Source organism: Adiantum capillus-veneris, chromosome 6 (genome assembly GCF_014529385.1).
Source record: "Adiantum capillus-veneris isolate H3 chromosome 6, ASM1452938v2, whole genome shotgun sequence".
In the NCBI taxonomy this organism is placed as follows: Eukaryota; Viridiplantae; Streptophyta; class Polypodiopsida; order Polypodiales; family Pteridaceae; genus Adiantum; species Adiantum capillus-veneris.
The window spans coordinates 18,499,466-18,526,030 of NC_140936.1; the positions used below are offsets into that span (position 1 = coordinate 18,499,466).

The 26,565-nt window shown below is 45.2% G+C and overlaps 1 protein-coding gene across 1 annotated transcript in view; it reads left to right on the plus strand.

Moving 5' to 3' along the window:
* Positions 1 to 612: 612 nt before the first annotated feature.
* LOC147455210 (uncharacterized) overlaps positions 613 to 26,565 on the plus strand; it is a 41,985-nt gene continuing 16,032 nt past the window's right edge. The window contains exon 1 of the mRNA XM_086515221.1: positions 613 to 865. Coding sequence (XP_086371347.1) covers positions 704 to 865 — 162 coding nt within the window. The 5' untranslated portion in view covers positions 613 to 703. The remainder of the gene's footprint in view (positions 866 to 26,565) is intronic.

Sequence of the window (26,565 nt, forward strand, 5' to 3'; positions counted from 1 at the left end):
TACATAGGAAGATTCCCTCTTCCCTCGCTTTCCATTTCCTCACCCTGCCTGTTGCCTGCCTCCCCTTTCTTTCCCTTGCCTTGCGCAAACAAAGAGAAAGACTTGACCATTTCCCTTCTTTCTCTCTGCACCCCTTCTCCGAGGCTTCTCGTCCTGTCCCTGCCTCGGCGTACATGGACACAATAGCGCCCTACGGGGCTGCAGTAGTATCGTGCGTCGTATTGCCCCTGGCTTGAAGAGATCTTTGTCGCCCTATGGGTTGCGGATAGAGCCAGCAAACCGACGCCATGAAGAGTGGGACCTTGCCTCTTGCAGAGGCAGAGAGAGAGAGAGAGAGAGAGAGAGAGAGAGAGAGAGGGATCTACCGCTTTGCCAAGATGAGAGAGAGACGAAGAAGAAAAAGAGAAAGAGAGAGATAAAAAAGAGAAAGGTCTTGTGCCCCTATTTCCACGTGGTCTACCTTTGGTCTTCCCTTTTCCTTCTCCTCTTAACCCTTGCATTCAACCAATACAACCAATTTCTGATTTTCTACAATTGGGTACCCCCTACTAGCCCTTACCAATATATCTTAGGAGCCTCTACAACCTCACGGCTTCTAAAGAAGTATGTCTTGTGTTGCAACGCGGCCAGGAGGCCTAGAAGTGAAGAACTTGAAGTAAATACAAAGCACAGCGCAGATTTTCGAGAGAGGAGCCAGAGCAACATGAAGCCCATCATCGGGGTGGTGCTGTCGAACAGGATGCAGAAGTCTGTTGTGGTGGCGTCGTACCATTTTTGGGAGGACACGGTTCACAAGAAGAAGGTACAGCGCCGCACCAAGCTCATGGCTCATGACGAGAACAATGAGTGCAACATTGGAGACTGGGTAACACTTTCATCTCTTAACAATGTGTACGCTTAAGAAATGCGCATACCTGGTCTGCATGCTTGCAGATACAAACACAATTTTGAGACAATGCTCATGTAAGCGTGCGTGCAGAGACATGTATTTGCAGTGTTAAGTAGCTGAGTAAGGTCTCAGTGACATTGTCCCATTGTTTGTGCCTACAGCCTTTCATGGGTTTCTATTGATACCTCTGTCAAAGACCTCATCGTGTCTGGCTTGTTAATCACTGCTCCGGTTTACAGCTGGTTAAGTACGCGTTAGATGATTGTACAAAGGAAGCTTCAACAGATTACTGGTCTGGGTTACTGAGATATACAGGAATATGAAAGCTTTCATGTTTACTTGTGAGGGGGTCGTGACACAATATTTTTTGGAGTTAGATGTATCCTATCTTTGGTGTGATGCACAAGACTGAAAAGTCTGTATTTGCACGCTTGCTTCTCTTTTAGTGGTCTCAGATCCCTTCATTCCATTACGAAGTAGGGACTTAAGGACATTGGGATATTCCTTAGCACTATTTTGTGTTTGCACACACGTAGGGCTAAAGCATCATTTGCATGCACTGAGAGTGATATGGCATGGGGCACAATTTCTGGGGAGGTCACCCATCCCAGTATCATTTTTGCACATGTACGCTTAATTTCTACAAATTGGAGCCGTCTTGACCTCAAAAACCTTAAGGTGTTAGGACTCTCTGTTCTAGCCAATTTATGCAAGGCTTACAACTAGGCACGATTGACGGTTCAAAAGTTGGGTTTACCCTATAATTGTTCCCTTAAGCCAAATTTGGGGCTTCCTCTTTTTTATCTTTGTCTCCTCCTTTGGTGTCAACTTGGTCCTTGTTATTGGCTCAGAGTTGAAGTTGTCCACGAGCTCAAGGGTTTAACTTGTCACTTTTTTTTGGCCAAGAGAATTTGTCCACGGCTTAAGCAGTTCAACTTGGCACTTTTTCTGAGTTAGAGGTTGAACTTGTCCACTGTTTTTTGGCATAGATCTTCAACCTTGATGCTTCTTATTGGGTGAGAGATGTGACTTTGTACTTGGTTTTGAAACCAATTAATGTGGCATGGGGGCATAACTGTCATCAGCCTTTGAAACTCATGAAGAAAGAAATTTATGAAAGATTACAAAGTTTGTCTTTCCGATTGAAAGATAACATAATTGGACATGTGTTCTTGTGTTAATGGAACCATGATTGATTAGACATACTTCCATCCCTTGGTGAGGAAGTATGAAGGCCATAGGCATGCTTGAAAAGCATAACGGACGATTTCCTCTTACCTTATTTGAAGAGAGATATAGATGGATACAAGTGTATGGAACGGATGGAATCTACCTTAGGTGCACACACAATAAAACATGCATGATGACCTGCATTGAGGGCTGTTTTGAAAATGCTTGAGCATTAGGTATTCTACTCGAAAAGAGCTTTCATTTGATTCCTATATGGATATTTTCTTTTTACAAAAGGTAAGACACTTTCCCCAAGCCACTTGAGACATATAAGGACGCTTGTCAAAGCAAATTTATATGTTTAGACAAGTAGCAAGACTCTTGTGATAATGCCACCACATAACCTCCTTATTCAATAGGCAAGTTCATCTATAAAAATTGTTAAGAGTTCAGGCATCTCTCCGGATTCCTCCAGTTGGTCCCAGTTTCTCCCAGGGACAGGTGTTAGGGAGTGAGGGCTGTTTTGTGGCTGTGCCCGGCCACCGTGAGGTAGGTTTCTCATGTCAGGTTGTGTCTAGCCATGTTTAGTCTTGGGGTTGGCTCTGTTCCATGCATAGTAAGAGGTAACGGGCGGAACGGACCCTAAACGATGTTCAAGACGGTTCGGCTCCCTACAGCCCACTGTTTTTCCTATTTTTCCTACATTTCCCAGGTCATGAGAGCTGGCTGATGGTTGGCTGACATGATCATTGTTAGGTATATAGGTGAGGGCAGGAGCGCTAGGGAGGAGCAGTTGTGTGCAGGCTCTGGGGAGCACAAGACGCCCCTAGGAGGGGTGGAGGGCAGAGAGTGCTTGCAGCCCTAGTGTTTTTCCCTTTCAACCCAACGTTTTTCTCCCCCAGCCATAGAACAACACTCAACTCTAGCGTTTTTGGCGGGCAGTAATAGCAGAGCTTGATGATCATCTCCTTGGTGCAGCGCCTTCTTAGGGCAGCCTCTCATAGGCCCTTGTGACCCTATAGTGGCTTCCTCGACCGAGATCTAGATTGTCACAAACTGATGACGTGGCATACCTAACGAACAAAAGACCACTTATAAGTTGTCCCAACTTATGGGCACCTGCTGAGAGGGCCTTGGGGACACTAGCAATATTAAAAGAGGTTGGCGGGTAGACCGTATGGAAATCCGCAAATCGCATTGGCTGTGTTGACGTGGTAAACCGTATGGAAATCCGTAAATTGCGTTGGCTGTGCTGACGTGGCACCTGTACGAAATTCCGCAAAACGCGCTGGCAGCTTTTGCGCTAGGGCTTTGGGAGCCAAGTGCCTTTGAGTTGAAGGCTTTTCATGTAATTGCTTTTCCATGGCCAAGGGCCTTTAAATAAGAACCCTGGGTCTCTTTGTAGCTCATGTGTGCTGACGAGCGGGTGAGTAGAGAGGACCTGCGGGCAATTGTACTTTGCTCAAGCATTAATACAAAAAGAAATACCGAAAGGGTTCCAGTCTTTGGGGCCAATCTCTTTGGGCATGGAACTACGCTGGGCCGTGTCGACTCAATTGAAGTGTGAATTAAGTGTCAAGTATTTTAAAGTGATTCTCTCTCGTGTGTCGTGCCAGATTCTCGACTTGGGGTGTCCAAGTCTGTTACAGTGGTATCAGAGCTCATGCGAATTTCTCTTCTATCGGGAAATCCGATCCCTTCTTCCGCAACACACATGGATTTTGGCAAGAATCAGACGAATCCTCCAGACACTTCTGGAACGGGAGGCAGCATGGGAAATTTGAATGGATCAGCAGATAAAAAATACGGGCCTATGGGGTATCAACTATTGGAGATGCAATGTTAGCAACAGGTTGATGATTGATCATTGCGCAAAGGAGATGCTTCAGTTTGCGAAGGATCCACAATTTGCCAAATTTTTGATCCGACATCCCGATTGACGAAGTGCATACTCATTGGCTGAAAGCCATTGACACACAAATAAAGCCAGCCCTCAAGAAACCTCCTGTCCCAAGGATGTTTACTGAAGATGAACTTGATGACGTTGTCGAAAGACACGTCAACCAATGTCACGTGACACATCCAACCCTATGTGTTCGTGGACAAGCTACAGCATGACCAAGGTTCAATTCAGTCAAGTCAGTCTAGAATAGGAAGTGATCTAGCACTTTTGTGAGTGTTCGCAGTCCGTGCATGTCCAGACACTTAGATTAGATGCATATCCTCTGGTTGCACACAGCATGACCATCAGATTCCAGTCAGATCCCATCAATAGCATTTTTACAGTGCATAGACCTATTTTTCCTATTTTTGACATTTTTCACTTATTATTTTTAAGTGACTTTTGTTGGAAAGTAGGTAGGGCAAATTTACTAAGTTTGTATAAATAGAAACCTAGCGCTAGCACTTTTTGGCAGAAGAGGCAGCAGGAGCATTGCTCACAGACAACTTCTCAGCAAGACCCCAAGCTCTCTAGCGTTTTTGCATCACAGCAGAAGAGCTAGCGTTTTTGGACAAGAACTCAGATCAGCCAGCGTTTTGCTTCTACATTAGCTTGGCGACAGAACCACAACAGCAAGACCAATCAAGAAGCCTAGCGTTTTGCATTTGCAGGATAACCGGCCGGCAGCAGACAGTTTTCAGCCCCAGCGTTTTTGCATCAGCATAGCGTTTTGTAGATTCACCTCGACGGAACACCGAGAAGCATCAGCGTTTTCAGTTTTAGCCCTTAGACACAGTAGAACAAACCCCGAACCTCGCAGATCTCACCTTCCCGTAGCAGATCCTCGCCGCACGGTCAGATCCCGCAAAGTTCGCAGTTTCAGCCCAGAAAACGTAGATTTCAGCATCTGCGTTTTCAGCGCGTCGTTGTCGTACCGTCGTCATCGATATCGTCACCGACATAGAGTCAGAATTGAACAGATAAAGATGTTCAGATTTCAGCCATTATCATTTTCAAATTTTAGCCCGTCTCGTCGTCGTCCTCATCGTCGTCGACATCGTCGGCAAGTCCAAGCATTGTAGAGATTTGTGCAATCATAAGTAGACCGCTCTCGCCATAGAGAGTGGGGCCTTCGGAGGAGGGTTTGACAACTTCCCGGTGTCGTATTCTCTTCTCTCTCTATCTCTCAGTCTGAGCACCTTCACGCATAGTGTCCATTCACTTTGTTTGTGTCCATTGCACTCTCTCATTAAAGAACGGAAGGCTCTCCCTTCCCTAAGTAAAAGGAACCTTGAGCACAGTTCGGAGCACTCATCTTGAGCAAAGTTCAACATTCATTCCGCTGCACCTTACAACCAACTTTTGGGGGCGAAGAAGCAATCGAAGAAACGCAACAAGGGGGCTGACTATCCTGGTTATTTGGGCGGTCAATCTTCTTTGCAAGTGTAAGAAAATAGAAGAAGCATGTACGCTTTGAAGGATTGTCCAGTTCGTCCTCATGTCGGATAGCTCTTCCTCTTCTAATTTGAGTAATGAGGATTGAAAGGGCAAGAAACGAAGAAAGAACGATAGAATCAGAAAGAACAAGAAGAAGGCCAAGAAGAGCATACCATACCGCAAATCTCAACATTTTTCTGACAATTTTGATGAGGATTCATCCTTCTTTGAGAGTTCGGGCTCCGATGATCACATGTTTTATTCAAAGAAAAAGCATTCTTACAGAGCGAACCAATATGATTTTCTCGAGGACAAGGGCAAAAAGACAGGAATTCAAGGAGGGTGGACAGACAATAAAGTTTGAAACCTTTTCAGGGTTTCGAGATGCTCCCAAGGCTCTAGCCTTTATTCAACAATTTGACATCGCATTCTCTAGAGGGCGCTACTTAAAGCACTCCAAAATCAGGAGAGCAGCATCATGTTTGAAAGGAAATGCATGACGTGGTGGTCCACTCTTCTCTTAAGAAAAGAAGCCCTGACAAAGTGGTTAAAGTTTAAACGGCTCTTTATTTCCTCTTGGCTGACTTAGGAGTACGAACGAGATGTGATTATGTAAGGTACAGCGGATGAGAATGTTGAACTTTGCTCAAGATGAGTGCTCCGAACTGTGCTCAAGGTTCCTTTTACTTATGGAAGGTAGAGCCTTCTGTTCTTTTAGTGAGAGAGTGCAAAAGATCACAAACAAAGTGGCAAACACTGTGAATGAAAGTGCTGAGACTGAGAGATAGAGAGAGAAGAATATGACACCAGAATGTTGTCAAACCCTCCTCCGAAGGCCCCACTCTCTATGGCGAGAGCGGTCTACTATTGATTGCACAAATCTCTACAATGCAATGGACTTGCTGACGATGTCGACGACGAGGAGACGGGATGAAATCTGTAAATGCTAAGGGCTGAAATCTGCAAATCTTTATTTGATGAATTCTGACTTTATGTCGGTGACGACGGCAATGACGACGATGTGACGACGACACGTTGAAAGCGCAGATGCTGAAATCTGCGTTTTCCGAGCTGAATCTGCAAACTTCGGTGGATCTGATCGTGTGGCAAGGATCTGCTATGGGAAGGTGAGATCTGCGAGGTTTGGGGTTTGCGTGCGGAGTTTATACTCTGAAAACTGAAAACGTTGATGCAGAGAAGGTGTAGACGTCGGGAAACTGCAAAAACGCTAGGCTGAAAATTTGGTGCAAAAACTCTAGGGCTGAATCCGAGATCTGCAGCAAAACCGCTAGGCTCTTGCCGTCCTGCTGTCGCCAGGTGGATCTGCAAATGCAAACACTGGGGTTGATCTGCACTTGGAAAAACGCTGGCTGTCTTGGTAGCTTGAAAACGCTGAGTCTTCTTGCCGGTCTTGCTGAGAAGGTGCACTTGATGGTGGTCTTTTGCCTCTTCTACCAGAAAGTGCTAGCGCTAGGTTTCTTATATAGTCACTTGGCCAAATTGCCCTACCCAGTTTCCCAACAAAAGTGACTTAAAAATATTAAGTAATTAGGTTTTCTGCACTGCAAAATGCCCTTGATGGAATCTGATGGTATTGCTGATGATCATGCTGTGTGCAACCAGAGATATGAATCTACTCTAAGTGTGTGGACATGCATGGTTTTGCTTGAGTAGCTAGGTCTTTGGACCCCGACGGCTTCTTTGGCAAACATGATCCTCAGGTGACGACCTTTTAGGTCTTCCTATTCTTAGCAGTCCGACTTTACTGATGGTGTGATTCTCTTTGAGTCTCGAGTTCCATGAGATTTAGATGTTGCTATTCAGTTACAACGGAAGCAGTTTTACTCCAGGTTTTCTCAGATTTCTTTTTGGCAGTATTTATTCTCTTTTCCCAAGATTGAGCGGGAGGGGGACTCTTGGGGGAGTTCTCAGCTTTAGCTCTAGAGCTTTCAGTGACAGTGTTTGCTTTGTCGCGAAGTGGGTCGAGTCGGTTGTTACCTAATAGCGTACTTTTGAGGATACTTTTGTTTCAGAGGGAGCTTCTAGCTTATTATCTTCAGTTGACTACCTATGCTCCATTCAACAGAGTACCATGCACGGTGTCTTCCAGTCCTTGGTTTCCGTTGCCTATTTCTTGCGGCTTGGGATGGTTGGCGGACGTTCTTCCTTAGCCATTTCGGTGGTTGCTTCGTCTTTCGGATTTGTGGTGTGATGGTTGCTCTTCCCAGTGCATCCGAGCAACAATACTTATGCCTCGTCCTCCAGATTGATCCCTGGAGACTGTACCATACAAGACACACCTACTTCCCTTATCCTTAGACTGGCATGTTATCTCTTGTACAAGTGGATAGTGGTCCTTCTCGGACTAGGAACCAATTACAATTAGCTCGAGCATTCTTCACAATGGGGAGACAGTCTTCTTGGTTCCAGGTTCCACATGTATTCTATATTTTCCTTTCGGATTCACCTCCCTTTGGTGATCCAATTACACAGGGAGAGACTGTTCGAGAGTTATGACAGTTATCCATGATTCGGGTATTCTCCCTTTAGAGAGGGATATGGAGCCAACTTGGGAGTCATTTTGCATAGACTACTTCCATACCGTTCTTGTGGTTCCATGTGCAGTGGACAGGCTTGACAGTCTATTTGGTGGCTTTTGATAGCACCTTGTTCCTCTTGCAGAGCTTGGGAGCAAGATGTTCTCTTGATCTTGCCGTGCTAGCTGCTGTCACAAAACGGGAGCGTATACGAGCACTTAGAAATTTGAAAAATATAATACTTTGCAAACATGAGAGAAGGGAGAAGATCGACACAGTATTGGGGACCAGAAGATGGGCTGGTCCCCCCCCCCCGTTAAGAGTATTCTTTTATTCAGGGAGAATTCTTATACAAGCACGAGAACCCGAGGAAACCCCTCCGTTTTGGTGCTGGCGCTTTATAGAGAGAGGAGAGAGAGAGATCGCAGATTTCAGCCCCCTGTGTAGCTTTTAGCGCTGGCTTTTTTTTAATAAGAGCCTTGCTTTATTTTATTAATAAAAGGGCTGGTCACTTAAAAGTGACCGGCCACTTTATAAAATAAAGTGTGAACCTGTTCAACTTTAAAAACTCACTCAGTTAGTGAAAACAATGCTACACGAACACATTCCAGGCGTCCCTGGGTGCAGGACACGGCACAGATGCAATGCAGACACAGACTCCTCGCGGGAAAGCATCTGCCCTCCCGCAAATGTTCCTGCTTTTCGTAAAAAGCTTCATTGAACCCATCTTTATTCTTGTGCTTGCGTTCTTAAGCGTATTTTCTTACTCAGTTCGGATTTCCTCCTTAGCCTACGGGATGCCCCCTTACTGATGCATCCGTCACCCATCATGTGACGCATCAGGGGCACTCGTAACCCGGCCCTTTCCACCGAACTTACGGAAACTCCTTCGCGATGTTTATTGTCACCCATCAAATGACAAATCAGAGTTGTCCGTTCTTGATGGCAGTTCGTGTAGCTACAATCTAAAGAAGAACCTGAAGAACCTCAAGACGCTCGAGAACCTCAAGAACTCAAGAACCTCAAGAACCCAAAAACCCAAGACCCACAAGAACCCAAGTTCCTCGTGAACTTAAGAACCAAAGATCTCAGTGTATGGTCATCATCCGAAGCAGAATGGATACTTTGCATGAAGGTGATGAGCATGAAGAAGGTGAAGAAGAATTTTCCCCACCAGGAGGTTTTTCTGACCCTCCCCCTTTCCCATCTACGCCACGGTTTGCACCAAATCCTATGGAGGCTTTAGTCAAGTCGATGATGGACATGATGGCACAACAACAAGAGGCCAATCGTGTTGCGATGGCACAACTAGAAAGAAAAGCAGAACGAGAGGAAGCCATGGAGCGTGTGCGTGAGCAAGCGCGCTAGGCGATCGAGACCAAAGATGTTGGTAGTTCATCAAGTGGCGCAAGTCGAGATTTAGACTTCAACAACCCCGTCACAGAAAAGATCCAGTTAAATAAGTATGATGGTAAGATGGATGCTCCGATTATTCATTCTTGGTTGCATCAATTTAATGCTTATTTTGTGACAACTAAGAGGACAGAAAATAGCAAGGTTTTGACGGCAGCTATGTATCTTGCCGGTGATGCCATTAATTGGTACCACGCATGGCAAGAGGCACAGTTGACCGCGTACCTAGAGGAAGCGGAGGACAGCGTGTCCCTTTCTTTCAATTGGGCCGGCTTCCAAGACAAGCTCAAGGCGCGGTTTATGCCACCGTAGTACCTTGCACGATTGAAGGACGATTGGCGTGGCCTCAAGCAGAATGATATGCCAGTTATGTCCTCTAATCGTGTTTTGTAGCTCGGCACTCAATTACGCAAATTAGATGCGGAGCGCAAAGAGGCATTCCTTTATGGATTGGATAAGTATATCAAGTTTGATGTGGAGGTACTTGATCCATAGTAACACGGAATGGCCATTTTCAGGTCCCTGTTCCCGGTTCCCATCACAATTTCCCGTTCTGAATCCCCATTCCATGTTTCAAACGTGAATATCCGAAACAGGGAATGGCATTTCATGCACGTTGCCGTTCTCCGTTCCCCTTTCCGATTTCCCATTCCGGGTAACTATGACTTGATCTAATCGATCTCAACAAGGCGGTAGCGATTGCTCTCGCACAGGAGATGAAGCACAACAAGGGAACGCCTAAGGAAAACAAGACTTCCATAAGTACCTCTGAGACTTCTCAGAACTCTCAGAACGGTAAGAACGGTAACTCTTCTATCCAATCTTCCTATAGTCTCTCAGAAAAGAACTCTCCAAATGAACCTAAGGGTAAAGCTAACACAATTGCTAAACCTAAGCTCACTCCATATAAAAAAGGAGAACAAGGAATTTTAGGAGGAACATCACGTCGGAAAGAACAAAGCATTTGTTCAAAGGAAGGTCGTTGTTTTCATTGTCACATCAAGGGTCACATAAAAAGAACATGTCCTAAGTTTGAATCTACTGAAACTAAAGAACCCACAGAACCCACTTTCTCTGTCAACGCAATAAATGAGAACACGAGTGTGACCCAAGTTTCTCACGATCCTCCCATTGATGAGTCTCTCATTAAGTGTTATGGTCATGTGAAGAGTCAGTGTTTTGGCATATTGTTTAACCTAGGCAATATGCATGATTTGATTAGTGACTCTCTTGTCGAAAAAGCCTGCTTGGAGGTTCGCAAGACATCTCCTTTCGGGGTGTCAGGCTTCTCTCCCGGTATGGACTCTCTCATCACGCAAGAGAGCCTTGATGTTTTGTTTACTGTTCAACAAGTGTCCTTCCACAGAAAATTTGTAGTCTCTCCTATTTCACGATGTGATATGCTTTAAGTCGATGGTTACGTGAGCATAACCCTCTCATTGATTGGGCGGAAAATACGTTCATTTTCAATGCCAAAAGTGACTCTCCCCTTGTCATTCGTGGAGGCAAGTTGTTCATTCTTCATCTCTCATTTCTAACGTGTAGGCGAAGATTGCAAAGAATCCGGAAAAGGAGACTCTTTTAGTCTCTTCTTTTCTAAAGCATGACACACATGATTTCCATGGTAAGGATAAGATGATGATTTGCATGATCAAGATGTGACTACTCACAAGCACGATTTGCAGGATACTGATGTGATTGTTCACAAGGATGATGGTTTAGTTGATGCTTTTTCTAGTGAAGCAAACCTCATTGCTGATTGGATTGATCACGAAGAACCGATCTTGGCTCTTGAGTCGAGGTTCAAAGAACCCCCACAGGAAGTATTATGTGTACAAATTATTAGTCAGCACGCGTTGTTTGAGTGTTTCATTCGTGATGCTTTCGTGTATTTTAGTCACCGTCCTTATGTGATCCCTTTTCATAGGCATGACATATTGTACGATGAGCACGATTCACTCATGAATGAGCACGGATGTATGCGGATTACTCATGAAAAGATGCAATGTTTGCATCCAAGAATTCACATTCCATTACTCTTCCTTGGCATGACACTGTATCCGAAAGAGCACGAGAAGGATTGAGTATCAAGCATGGGCATTTCCATTGTGATTTGCCACAGTTGATTGATTTAGATCAGAAACACAAGTTTCGAATCAATTGTTTGCGTGTGTTTGATGAACGGTTTGACACTCATTCTCTTTGTTCATCTACATTGCACGCACAGTCTTTAGAGAATAATAGTTTTTTTCCAGTCACTTTACATGGAATGGGTATGTTTAAGTTTTTGTTTTGGAAGTGGTTTCATGAATTTTTATCCTCGGAGAATCTTGAAGAAGGTAGACGCATGACTATAGACGAAGTTGAAGCATTGAAGGAGCCATAGATGACTTTGTGCCGCTTTCGGCACGGCCCAAAGAAGCAAGCGTTGCAGACCTTTATGAAGTTCAAGTATCGCACGACCCACACATTAGAGTTGGCCGGCGCAGACAGGATTCATACAGACCTTGTTGGCGATCTCCCTCGACGCCATACAGTTCGGTACCAGTACCTCACTTTGAAAAGGAGGGGATGTCATGTGACACATCTAACCCTATGTGTACGTGTACAAGCTACTTCATGACACGGGTTCGGTTCAGTTCAGTTTAGTCAGCCTAGAATAGGAAGTGATATGGCACTTTTGTGAGTCTGTTCGCAGACCGTGTCCAAACACTTAGATTAGATGCATATCCTTTGATTGCACACAACATGATCATCGGATTACCATAAGATAACAGTCATGAACCCATCAGGAGCATTTTTAGAGTGCATAGATCTATTTTTCCTATTATTTTTCACTTAATATTTTTAAGTGACTTTTGTTGGGAACTAGGTAGGGCAAATTAGCAAGTGAAGTAAATAAGAAAACCTAGCGCTAGCACTTTCTGGCAGAAGAGGCAGCAGGAACTTCGCGTTCAGCACACCTTCTCAGCAAGACCACCTTCCCGCAACAGACCTAGCGTTTTCAGCCCATCTGAAAGCCTAGCGTTTTTGCATGATTGATCAACTGTAAGGTGCAGCGGAATGAATGTTGTATTTTCTCAAGATTAGTGATCTTTATTGCTCAAGGTTCCTTTTAGTTCTTTAGGGAAGAGAGAGCTTTCCGTCTTACGGAGAGTGAGTGGATATTGTGCCTGCAAGTGAATGAGACTGAGAGAAGGAGAGAGAAGAGATACGACACCGAGAGGTTTGTAAAACCCTCCTCCGAAGGCCCCACTCTCGTCGGCGACAGTGGTCTACTTTGATTGCACAAAGGTGTACAATGCGATTGCAATGGACTGATGCAATGGGACTATGCCGATGACGACGACGGTGATGACGACGACTCGATGGCTGAAAATGACTTTTGGCTGCGTTTTTACGGCTGAAAATGGGGGATCAATCTGCAACCTTCTTGGGGTGGTTCTGCTACTGTGTCATGGCTGAAACTGTGTGGATCGGCTGTAGATAAAGGCTGAAAGCAAAAACGCTGGCTGGATGTGTCTTCTTACAAAAACGCTAGGCTGATTTTTACCTGCTGCGAATCTGTCCCAAAAACGCTGAGGTATGCTGGTGGTATAGTGTTAGTAAAACGCTAATGCAGGGCTGTTTTGTCATGAGAAAACCGCCAGGAAAGAGGTTCTCGGCGATGGTCTGCTGTGGGGGAGAAACGCCAAGGGAGATTTGTGTCGATGGCGATGCTGATGCTTGGAAATGCCAAGGGATGGGGAAGTATGGCGCTAGGGGGTCATAGGGGGGGGTTACTGCTGAGAAGTTGCCTGTTGAGCGGGAAGCTTCTGCTGCCTCTTTTGCCAGAAAGTGCTAACTTGGGTTTGCTTATATATTAACTTAGCAAAATTGCCGTACTTAATTTTGTTGGAAAGTCACTTAAAAATAATAAGTGAAAATCCCAATAAATAGGAAAATAGGCTAAATGCACTGGAAAATTCCCTTAATTGATGCTAATGGATTCTGATGGGAATTCCGATGATCATGCTGTGTGCAACCGGAGGATATGCATCTATGCTAAGTGACTGGGCATGCACGGTCTACGAATAGACTCACAAAAGTGCCAGATCACTGCTAATCTAGACTTGAATGAACTGATTGAACCTTGTTGTGGTGTAGCTTGTCCACGGACACATAGGGTTGGGATGTGTCACATGACATCCCCTCCTTTTCAAAGTGAGGTACTGGTATTGAACTGTATGGCGTCGAGGGAGATTGCCAATAGCATCCGGAATTCTAGAAGGGAGTCTTCGCCGGCCCACTCTGATGTGTGGGTCGTGCGGTACTTGAACTTCATAAAGGTCTGCAACGCTTGCTTCTTTGGGCCACGCCGAAAGCGACTCAAAGTCTTCTGTGGCTCCTTTGATGCTTCAACTTCGTCTAGAGTCCTGCTTCTTTCCTCTTCAAGAATCTCCATGGCTGAAAATTCCTGAAACCATCTCCAACACAAAACCATGAACATACCCATTCCATGTAAAGTGAAGGAAGACTGTGTATGCAATGTAGATGAACATAGAGACGGAGTGACAAACCGTTAATCAAACACATGCAAACAATGCGATCGAATCTTTTCTGTTTGATCGAAATCAATCAACTGTGGCAAATCACAATGGAAATGCCCATGCTTGGTGCTCATACTATCATGTGCTCTTTCGGAAACTGTGTCATGCCACGGAAGAGACTTGGAATGTGACTTCCTGACATACAAACTTTTCAACTTTTCATGAACAATCCGCATACATTCGTGTTCATCCATGAGAGAAACGTACTCAACATACAATATGTCATGCCTAGGAAAAGGGATCACATAACGATGCTGACTAAAATACAGGAAACCTTCACGAATGAAACACTCGAACCATGCGTGCGTATCAATCATGCGACCACATAATACTTCCCGTGATGATTCTTTGGACTAAGGCTCGAGAGCCAAGATCAGTTCGTCTTGAATGATCGAATCGTCCTGAGGGGGTTCTTTGGACCTCGACTTGAAAGCCAAGATCGGATCTTCGTGATTGATCGAATCTAAAACGAGGTTAGCTTCGCTAGGAAAAGCATCCACTAACACATCATCCTTGTGAACAATCACATCATCTTCATGCAATTCATCATGTTTGTCTTTTTCATCCAAATCATCATGCAAATCATTATCATTCAAATCATCATGCTTCTCATAATCATGCAAATCCTGTGTATCGTGCTGTGGAGAAAAAAAGACTGAGAGAGTCTCCTTCTCTTGAATCTTGTCAATCTTGTCCTGCATATTAGCAATGAGAGATGGAGAAGGAGAAGTATCCACTCCATGAAATACAGTAGGAGAATCACTTTTGGCATTGAGAGTTAAAGTGCTAGCCTCCCAATCAACGAGAGGGTTTATTTCACGAAACCATTTCATGCTTAAAATCATATCACATCCTGAGAGGAGAAACAACAAATCTTCTAGTGAAGGCAGTCTGTTGAATTGCAAACAACACATCAAGGCACTCCTTAGTGATGAGAGCGTCCATACCAGGACGAAAGCCAGAGACCTCGATAGGAGATCTCGGACTAACTTCAAGGCGGGCTCTCTCAACAAGAGAGGGGCTGATCACATCATGCATACTACCTGGTTAAACAATATGACAAAACGGTGCCCCGACGTACGACCATAACATTTAATGAGAGAATCATCAATGGGAGGGTCCTGAGAAACTTTGGGCACAATCGTGTTATCATTCATTGCATTGACAGATGTAGTGGGTTATGTGGGTTCTTTAGATTCATTTGATTCAAGCTTAGGACATGTTCTTTTTATGTGACCCTTAATGTGACAATGAAAACAACGACCTTCCTTAGAATACGTGCTTTGTTCTTCCGAAGTGATGTAACCTCCTACAATTCCTTGTGCTACCTTTTCATCTGGAGTAAGCTTAGGTTTAGCAATTGTGTTAGCCTTACCCTTAGATTTATTGGAAGAATTCTTTGTTGAGATATTGTTGGAAGATTGGTGAGAAGAGTTATCAGTCTTACCATTCTTACCGTTCTTACCGTTCTACAGGTTCTAAGAAGTCTGCGAGGTACTTGTGGAAGTCTTGTTCTCCTTAGGCTTTCCCTTGTTGTGCTCAAGGTGGAAAGGTACGTAAGGTACGGTACGTGTTCGGTACGTACTGTACGTAGTATCGAATGGATTGAGTGGTAAGGTACGTAAAATTCGTAAGGTTTTTTTTGAAAACGTCAAAAACCTACAATACGGTCGGTACTTGATAATAAATTCATAAGTATCACTTCTAGGATATTAGCTCACTGTTCTACTATCCAAGGTTGTCATAAATAGACAATCCAAGGCGAGTCATCCGCACTGGCCAGTAGTGCCGATGCCAGTAAGGTGCCTCAACACACGCGTCACCGTACTTGTCTTCTGTTTTTCACAATATTTGCAGGCCCAAGTACGTGTTCCTGATCCTGGTTGCCCTCCTGTATTTACCACCGCAATGACAGTGGTGTTTGCGCTCCAGACTGGGTTGGGTTTGCGAGGCATGGTGTACCTACAGATTGGTGAACAAAAACATTGATGCTATCGCGAGAAACACACAAGGTATGCGCGAGGGAGACGGGAGAGACTTGCGAGGACGAGCACTTACCTTTACCGTGCACAAGGTTGCTCTGCAGGTGAGTTTGCAGAGCTCTGTCTGCAATAAACAGGCGCCCAAACTCTCTCTGTAGTACTCTATAGTCAATAGTTTGCAATAAACAGGCGCCCAAACTCACTCTGTCTCAATAACCAGGCGGCCAAACCCCCAAAACAGAGGCGAAATTAAATCCGAAAACGCGAAGGAGAAATTCGGTTTTTTTTTGTTTTGTTTTTTTTTTGGGTATAGTACGGTACCGTACCGTACTGTACGGACGTACGGTACCGTACTGTACGGACGTACGGATCCTACCTTGGTTGTGCTTCATCTCCTGTGCGAGAGCAATCGCTACCGCCTTGTTGAGATCGATTGGATCGAATACCTCGACATTGTACTTGATATACTCGTCCAATCCAAAGAGAAAAGCCTCTTTGCGCTCTTCATCCGACATGTGTAATTGGGTACCTAGCTGCAAAACACGATTAGAAAAAGACATAACCGGCATACCATTTTGCTTGAGAGCGCGCCAATCGTCCCTTGAAGCGTGCGAGGTACTGAGGTGGCATAAACCGCGCCTTGAGCTTGTCTTGGAAATCAGCCCAACTAAAAGAGAGGGGCGTGAAATCGTCGGTTGCCTCTAGGTGCGCGGCTAGCTGTGCCTCTTGCCATGCGTGGTACCAATTGATGGCATCACCGGCAAGGTACATAGCTGCCGTCAAAGCTTTGCTATTTCCTGTCTTCTTAGTTGTCGCAAAATAAGCATTAAATTGATGCAACCAAGAATGAATAACCGTAGCATCCATCTTACCATCATACTTACTGAAAGTAAACTTCTCTGTGACTGGATGGTTGGAATCCGCGTCGTGGCTTGCGCCACTTGACAAATCTTTGGGTGGTTTGGTCTTCGAGGCTAGGATTTTGGCAATAAATTCTTGATTGCGAAGCTCCCTTTGAGCTTCACGCTCGACGTCCTTTTCTGCTTTTTGGGCATCTCGTTCATCGCGCTCGCGTTCGAGAGCAAGTCGATTTTCTTCTTGTTTTTGCGGCAAGAGCAATGCGCTCACGTTCCTGAGTAAGTCGATTTTCTTCTTGTTGTGCAACCAATCTCGCGTTTCTTTCGTCGCGCTCGCGATCCTTGGTTTCTTGTGCACGGTCCTTTGCTGCTTGTTCTTCTGCTTTGCTTGCGAGTTGTGCCAATGCAACTCGATTCGTTTCTTGTTGTTGTGCCATCATGTCCAACATCGACTTGACCATCATCTGCATAGGAGTGAGTGCAACTCGTGGCGTAGATGGTGAAGGGGGAGGGTCGAAAAAGTCTCCCGGTGGGGAAAAATCTTCGCCGCCTCTCTCATGCTCATCACCTGTATGCGAAGTATCCAATCCGCTTTGGGTGACGACCATGCACTATGATCTTGGGGTCTTAAGCTCGCGAGGAACTTGGTTCTTGGGTTCTTGGGTTCTTGAGGATCTTGAGATTCTTGAGGTTTTCTTTTGCTTGCAAATCGCGTTGGAGAAGGATCTTCTCTTCACCCGAGTTCTTCCCTTTTCTGTGGGCGCACCCTCACACCAAGGTTGCTTTTTCCCACCTCACGTCGATTGGCCGGCCGCTAAGTGCACGGTCCGCTCTCAATGAGTGAAAAGAGACACAAGGGGAGGCTGGACAAGCCCTTCTTTCTTGGGATTCCTGTCACTCTTCAACAAAACACGATTAGGAATCGCCACGCCCAAGTGAACTTGGGTTCGTGCGATCGCAACAAGCAAAAGAAAATTCTTGTGGTTCTTGTGGTTCTTTCCTTGAGTAATGCAGAACACTTCCAAAGCTCTGATACCAATGTAAGGTGCAGCGGAATGAATGTTGTATTTTCTCAAGATTAGTGATCTTTATTGCTCAAGGTTCCTTTTAGTTCTTTAGGGAAAGAGAGAGCTTTCCATCTTATGGAGAGTGAGTGGATATTGTGCGTGCAAGTGAATGAGACTGAGAGAAGGAGAGAGAAGAGATACGACACCGAGAGGTTTGTAAAACCCTCCTCCGAAGGCCCCACTCTCGTCGGCGAGAGTGGTCTACTTTGATTGCACAAAGGTGTACAATGCGAATGCAATGGGACTATGCCGATGACGACGACTCGATGGCTGAAAATGACTGTTTTGGCTGCGTTTTTATGGCTGAAAATGGGGGATCAATCTGCAACCTTCTTGGGGTGGTTCTGCTACTGTGTCATGGCTGAAACTGTGTGGATCGGCTGTAGATAAAGGCTAAAAGCAAAAACGCTGGCTGGATGTGTCTTCTTACAAAAACGCTAGGCTGATTTTTACCTGCTGCGAATCTGCCCCAAAAACGCTGAGGTATGCTGGTGGTATAGTGTTAGTAAAACGCTAATGCAGGGCTGTTTTGTCATGAGAAAACCGCCAGGAAAGAGGTTCTCGGCGATGGTCTGCTGTGGGGGAGAAACGCCAAGGGAGATTTGTGTCGATGGCGATGCTGATGCTTGGAAATGCCAAGGGATGGGGAAGTATGGCGCTAGGGGGTCATAGGGGGGGGTTACTGCTGAGAAGTTGCCTGTTGAGCGGGAAGCTTCTGCTGCCTCTTTTGCCAGAAAGTGCTAACTTGGGTTTGCTTATATATTAACTTAGCAAAATTGCCGTACTTAATTTTGTTGGAAAGTCACTTAAAAATAATAAGTGAAAATCCCAATAAATAGGAAAATAGGCTAAATGCACTGGAAAATTCCCTTAACTGATGCTAATGGATTTTGATGGGAATTCTGATGATCATGCTGTGTGCAACCGGAGGATATGCATCTATGCTAAGTGACTGGGCATGCACGGTCTACGAATAGACTCACAAAAGTGCCAGATCACTGCTAATCTAGACTTGACCGAACTGACTGAACCCTGCTGTGGTGTAGCTTGTCCACGGATACATAGGGTTTTGGGATGTGTCACGTGACATCAGCCCTAGCGTTTGCATTGCAGATCAGCCCCGGCGACAGCAAGATAGTAGATCAGTCCTAGCGTTAGCAAATTCCACAGCAACACAGCAGATCAACCCTAGCGTTAGTGAATTTCTCCAGTAGGACAAAAGCAGCCCTAGCGTTTTTGGTTTGCAAATCAGCCTCGGCGTTTTCGAGATTCTTCGCGACAGAACCTCAGTAAGCACTAGCGTTTTCAGTTTTCAGCAGTCAGACATCGAAGTAGAGCCCCCATACCTCACAGATCTCACCTTCCCGCAGGAGATCCTCGCCGCACTGTCAAATCCAGCGTAGTTTGCACTTGCCGCACGGTCAGATCCTGCGTAGTTTGCAGATTCAGCCCGGAAAACACAGATTTCAGCATCTGCGTTTTCAGCGCGTTGTCGTTGCATCGTCGTCATCACCGTCTTCAACGACATAGAGTCAGAATTCAGCAGATACAAGATTTGCAGATTTTAGCCCTTAGCATTTTCATACTTCAGCCGTCGTCGTCCTCATCGTCGTCAAGTCCAAGCATTGTAGAGATTTGTGCAATCAATAGTAGACTGCTCTCGCCATAGAGAGTGGGGCCTTCGGAGGAGGGTTTTGACAACATTCTGGTGTCGTATTCTTCTCTCTCTATCTCTCTCTCTCTCTCTCTCTCTCTCTCTCTCTCAGTCTCAGCACCTTCATTCACAGTGTTTGTCCACTTCGTTTGTGATCATTTGCACTCTCTCACTAATGGAACTGAAGGGTCTCCCTTCCGTAAGTAATAGGAACTCTTGAGCACAGTTCGAAGCACTCATCTTGAGCAAAGTTCAACATTCACTTCATCTGCACCTTACATTGGTGTCAGAGCTTTGGCAGTGTTTTGTATCACTCAAGGAAAGAACAACATAATTTTTTTTACTTGTTGCGGTCGCACGTAACCCAAGTCCTCTTGGGCGTGTCGATTCCTAATCGTGCTTTTGAAGAGTGACAGGAAACCGAAGAAAGAAGGGCTTGTCCAACCTCCCCTTGTGCCTCTTTTCACTCATTGAGAGCGGACCGTGCACTTTATGGCTGGCCAATCGACGTGAGGTGGGGAAAAAGCAACCTTGGTGTGAGCGCAAGGCTGCCAAGGGGTACGCCTGCTGGAAAGAGAAGAACTCGGGTGAAGAGAAGATCCTTCTCTAACACAGATTGCAAGCTAAAGAAGAACCTCAAGAACCCAAGAACCCAAGACCCACAAGAACCCAAGTTCCTCGTGAGCTTAAGAACCAAAGATCTCAGTGTATGGTCATCACCCGAAGCCGAATAGATACTTTGCATGAAGGTGATGAGCATGAAGAAGGTTAAGAAGAATTTTCCCCACCAGGAGGTTTTTCTGACTCTCCCCCTTCGCCATCTACGCCACGGTTTGCACCAAATCCTATGGAGGCTTTGGTCAAGTCTATGATGGACATGATGGCACAACAACAAGAAGCCAATCGCGTTGCGATAGCACAACTAGAAAGAAAAGCAGAACAATAGGAAGCCATGGAGCGTGTGCGTGAGCAAGCGTGCTTGGCGGCCGAAGAAAGATAGGCAGAGTGTGAGGCACAGTGAGAACTATGCATGCAAGAGTTGATCCGACAAGTTCTCACCTCAAAGTCCGAGCCGGCTAAAGATGTTGGTAGTTCATCAAGTGGCGCAAGCCGAGGTTTGGACTCCAACAACCTCGTCACAAAGAAGATCCAGTTCAATAAGTATGATGGTAAGATGGATGCTCATATTATTTATTTTTGGTTGTATCAATGTAATGCTTATTTTGCGACAACTAAGAAGACAGAATAACAAGGTTTTGACGGCAGCTATGTATCTTGCTGTGCCATTAATTGGTACCACGCATGGCAAGAGGCACAGTTGACCGCGTACCTAGAGGAAGCGGAGGACGGCGTGCCCCTTTCTTTCAATTGGGTCGGCTTCCAAGACAAGCTCAAGACGCGGTTTATGCCACCCTAGTACCTTGCACGATTGAAGGACGATTGGCGTGGCCTCAAGCAGAATGGTATGCGAGTTATGTCTTTCTCTAATCGTGTTTTGCAACTCGGCACTCAATTACGCAAATTAGATGCGGAGCGCAAGGAGGCATTCCTTTATGGATTGGATAAGTATATCAAGTTTGATGTGGAGGTACTTAATCCAATCGATCTCAACAAGGCGTTAGCGATTGCTCTGGCACAGGAGATGAAGCACAACAAGGTAAAGCCTAAGGAAAACAAGACTTCCACAAGTACCTCTGAGACTTCTCAGAACCCTGAGAACGGTAAGAACGGTAACTCTTCTATCCAATCTTCCAATAGTCTCTCAGAAAAGAACTCTCCAAATGAACCTAAGGGTAAAGCTAACACATTTGCTAAACCTAAGCTCACTCCAGGTAAAAAAAGCAGAACAACGAATTTTAGGAGGAACATCACGTCGGAAGAACAAAGCATTTATTCTAAGGAAGGTCGTTGTTTCATTGTCACATCAAGCGTCTGTCACAAAGTGATGACGTGGCGGACAGCAGAAACCCTAATTTCTGCCAGAAACCCTAATTTCCGGAAATCGCGGAGGCGGATTATTATTATTATTATTTTTTTTTGGAAAAATGATGAGCGACGCGAATTTTGCTTTTGCTTTTTTTTTTTAATAAAAAAAAGAGAAAAGATTCTCTAAGAGAGAGAGAGAACTGATGCTTTTGATTTTAAAAGCTTTTGGGGCTCTGCTTTTGGGCATCCCTTGTAACCTTTAAATTAGTGGTGAGGGCCTCACTTCTCAGAGCATCTGGACGCAGAGTCTGAGAGTGAAACCCTAACCGCTCTCTTGTACTTTGATGATTGATTAATATAAAAAGAAATACCGACAGGGGCGCCAGTCTTTGGGGCCAATATCTCTAGGCACGGAACTCCACCGGGCCAGTGCAAATCTATTGTGATCTGTGAATTGTTTTGAAGTGGTTATTTGGTGCTGTCACGGTTGATTCTTGACTTGGAGTGTCCAAGTTTGTTACAGTGGTATCAGAGCACGGCCGATTTCTCTTCTACGGGAAATCCGATCCCCGAATTTTTTTTTTTCCGCGGCACCTATGGCTTCAGGCAATGATCAGTCGACTCCCTCTGCATCTGGAGATGCGGGCTGGGATCACAACGAAGATTCAGGCAGAGAGTATGGCCTGCCTTGGCCTACTTAGGTGGAGCGGCGAGAGATAGAGCGTCGCCAGTTGATTAGCGATGCAACAAAGATGATGCTCAATTTTGCCAAGGATCCGAAGATGGCAAAATATATAAACCAGACCTCTTTGAAAGAGGTACAGATGGAGTGGCAGAGAACCACAACACCACTCCCGAAACCCGCTCTCAAGAAACCTTCTGCCTTCAAGAAATATACGGAGAAGGAACTGGAGAACGTGGTTGATGCAAGGATTGCTTAGCTTTTTGACACGCAAAAGAAAGCCAAAAAGCACGGCAAAAAGCAGAAGAAAGGCACTGACTTCCCGGGATATTTGGGTCGTCGGTTGACATTTGACAAGGCAAAGAAACGGAAGAAGCGTGTTCAAGTTTGAAGATCAAGTTTGAAGACCTACCCAGTTCTTCTTCTTCTTCTTCTGACAGTTCTTCTAGCTCCTCGGATTAGAGCGAAGAAGACAGAAAAAGCAAAAAGCGAAGCAAGACACAAAGCTTCGGAAAGGGCAAGAAAAAGGCAAAGAAGGCTACATCTCGCCCAGAGACTGACAGTTCTACTGAGGACTCGTCTACAAACAGCTCAGATTCCGATGACGGAAAGTTTTATGCGAACAAGAAGAATTTTTACAAAGCCAACCAGTATGACTTTCTCGAAGATAAAAGCAAGAAAGTTCGAGAGTTGGCCACTCGATCAAGTTTGATACTTTTCAGGATACTCAGATGCTTCGAAGGCTTTGTCTTTTATTCAGCAGTTTGACATCGCTTTCGCGGGAGGACGCTATTCAGAGCACTCCAAGATTCGGAGAGCTGCCTCTTATTTTAAGAGGAATGCTCGCACTTGGTGGTCCACGCTTCTATTAAGCAAGACTGTGCCGATTACATGGTTGAAATTCAAGAGGCTTTTTATTTCTTCTTGGTTGACTCAAGAGTTTGAGTGAGATATACGAGCTGCTTGGAACCATCTCTGGACGACCAAGAGCGATACAATGAATTCTTACTGTGAAAGATTCTGGAGCTCTTTTCTACCCGCCTCTTCATTCAAGAAGATCTCGTTCAGAGAACAGATTGAGCGGTTTACCTTGGGTCTACCTACAGAGATCCGAGATCACTACTTGGAACAGAAGTCAGCTTCTATTCAGGAGTTGATGAGTCATGCGAAGCGGGGCTTTGCCATTCACTCTGGCAGTCTGACCTACCCCACAGATAAGGCCATGACACAACGAGCCGAACAGACTTCTGGGAATGAAAGTAGAAAGAAAAAGAGCAAGTCAGAGAAAAAGGATGCACAACCCAAGCTTACTCTTGAGGAGAGAGCTTGCTTCATCAGAGAGGGGAAGTGCTTTGGATGCGGGGAACATGGACATATCTCCGCGAAGTGCCCTAAAAAAGGCACAGAAAGAACAGAATGATAAAGACGACGACAGGCCTGAGAATTCGAGAGCAGCTGAGGAATGTGGGAGAAAAGGCAGATAGAAAAGAAGAACTGGTACCACATGGCGTGGGACCTACACCGAATCTAATGAATGAAAGTACAAACTTTGCCGCTTTCGGGGCAAAGTGAAGGATCAGGAAGCTCTTTTGAAGGAGCCAAGGCCAACTTCTTTTCACTTGGAATTAGCGGCTCGATTTGGAACTACGCCCGACAGACTGACGCCACAGGCGGAGGTAGTTCCACTGGCACCCGGATGGGATGTTGCCATTACGTCGAGCATTGGCAAACTTTGTTTGCAATGACAGGGGTGTTCAGGGCACGCGAGTGACGTTCTACTCAGGATCCCTTGGTACCACAAGAACTACGCCGTGGTTGACTACCGGGCCGAGAAAGCGACTTTGATAAATGAAGGGCTTAGAGATTGTACTTGATGAACTTCAGTTTTTCTTACTCATTCTTTTGGGAGAACTGAACGATGGATAAAGGTTGAATATGTTTTGACCTGAAGAAAAGAACGCCAAGATTTTTTTTCTCCACGCTCATGCTGATTGCTTTTGAGAGGGCCTGAAGATCATACCATTGATCTGATATCTGGAAGCACGCCACCGAATCGGCCACCTTATCGTGTGAGCCGAGTACAGAATGAAAAGATTATCAACTCTGTGAAAGACCTCTTGGAAAAGGGTCTTGTCCAGCCTAGTACTTCACCGTATTGCTCTCTAGTGTTGTTGGTTTTGAAGAAAAAACGGATCTTGGAGAATGTGCATCGATTATAGCACTCTCAACGAAATCACCATCAAGAACAGATTTCCGATTCCTAGGATCGATGATATACTCGACAGGTTACAGGGATCCTCGTGCTTTAGTAGGATTGAGTTGAAGAGTGGATATCATCAGATCAGCAGGATAGCGCCAGGAGATGTCTACAAGACAGCTTTTCGGACAACTTTTGGGTTATTTGAGTTTTTGGTGATGCCTTTTGGCTTAACCAATGCTCTTGCGACATTTGACCAGATGATGGACAGGATTTTTTTGAGAGTACAGGCTATTTGTTGGCACTTTCTTTGACGACATCATTGTTTACTCCAAGAATGAGGCAGAACACAGAGATCATCTGCTTCAAATCTTTCAGGCATTACGAGATCACACGTTAGTGATTAATGCAAAGAAAAGTGAATTTTTCCTACCAGAGATACATTTTTTGGGACACATTGTGTCAGCAGCAGGAGTGCAAATGGACCCGGCCAAAATAGAGATTATCCGTGATTGGCCCGATTTGAGGAATGTCCATGAAGTTAGAAGCTTCTTGGGATTGTGTTCGTACTACAGGCGGTTCATACGAAAGTTTGCAGAGGTTGCTTCCCCTTTGCATACCTTGACACAGAAAGGAGTACCTTTTTCGTGGGGACCCACAGAGGTGACTGCCTTTCGGACATTGAAAGAGAAATTGACTACAGGACCATATTTGACTTTGCCGAACTTGCAAAAGTCATTTGAAGTATTTTTGTGATGCTTGTGGTCGTAGTCTGGGTGCGGTCTTGATGCAAGAAGGCCATGTCATAGCTTACGAGAGCCGTTTGTTCTCTAGGCCGGAGATGACAGCACAGATCTATGAGAAAGAGCTTTTGGCGGTTATCCATGCTCTTACTCAGTGGCGGCATTACCTACTCGGAGCGTATTTTACTGTCTTTACAGACCATCAGAGTTTGCGCTACTTCTTGTCACAGAAGCAGCTTTCGGAAAAACAGATGCGGTGGGCGAACATCTTGTCAGAGTTCCACTTCCAGATTGTCCATGTGCAGGGACAGAAGAATGTGGTGGCAGATGCTTTGTCTCGGAAATCGTTGGTTCTGGCTATTTCCGCGATACATCATAGGAGCTTCGAGGATATGGTCGATCAGTGTGCCACAGATACAGATTTTGAGGATATTTTCACACGGATACGGGATGAGGAGACAGTAGCTGGATACTTCCTTTGAGAAGGCTACTTGATGAAAAAGACTATGTTGTGCGTTACACAGCCGTTGAGGAAAAAGGTTATGACTGATTGCCACTGTCCACCTTTTACGGGTCACCGCGGCATTGCTACCACCATGAAAGGGGTAGAGAGAGATTTCTTTTGGCGGAGATTGAAGAAGGATGTGGAAGAGTTTGTGTGCAGTTGCTTGGTATGCCAGAAGGTCAAGTTTGACAGGCATAAGGCACAGGGATTGTTACAGCCTTTACCCATACCCACCTGCCCCTGGGAAAATATTGAAATGGATTTCATTTTTTTTGATCTCCCGAGAATACAGAATGATCACGATGATTTTCCGATTACATGGCACGCCTGAGACGATTGTCTCCGACAGAGACCCCAGATTTATGAGTTTGTTTTGGAAGGCAATTTGGGAGAACATTGGCACGCGGTTGCAGTTCTCGTCATCGTTCACTTGCAGATTGACGGGCAATCTGAGATTGCCAATTCAGTGATTTTAGATTTATTGAAGTCTTGTATCTCGCATTAGAAGACTCAATGGGAAAAGAACTTACCTTTGGTGGAATTTGCCTACAATAACACGATACACTCTTCGACGGGGAAGACGCCATGAGAGATTGTTGAAACTGCTGCGAAGGTTCCATCCTTCCTGAGCACGAAAGATTAGAAATTTGAAGCGAATGAATATTCGCGAGATTTGGATACGGCTTTTGCCAAGGTTCGCGAGACTTTGCAGGAGTCTCAAGAACGACTGAAAAAGGCAGCGGATCGCCATCGTCGCGAGTGGAAATTGAAGGAGGATGATTGAGTGCTCTTACTTTTGAGAAGGCACACCTAAGAAAGAAAAAGGGAAAGGAGAGGCTTTTTCCAAAGCTTAGTATGTGATACTACGGACCTTTCCAGATTACTGACAAGATAAATGATGTCTCCTTCCGATTGGAACTGCCAGATACTTGGAGGATTCATAATGCATTGCATGTGAGTCTCTTGAACCCTGTT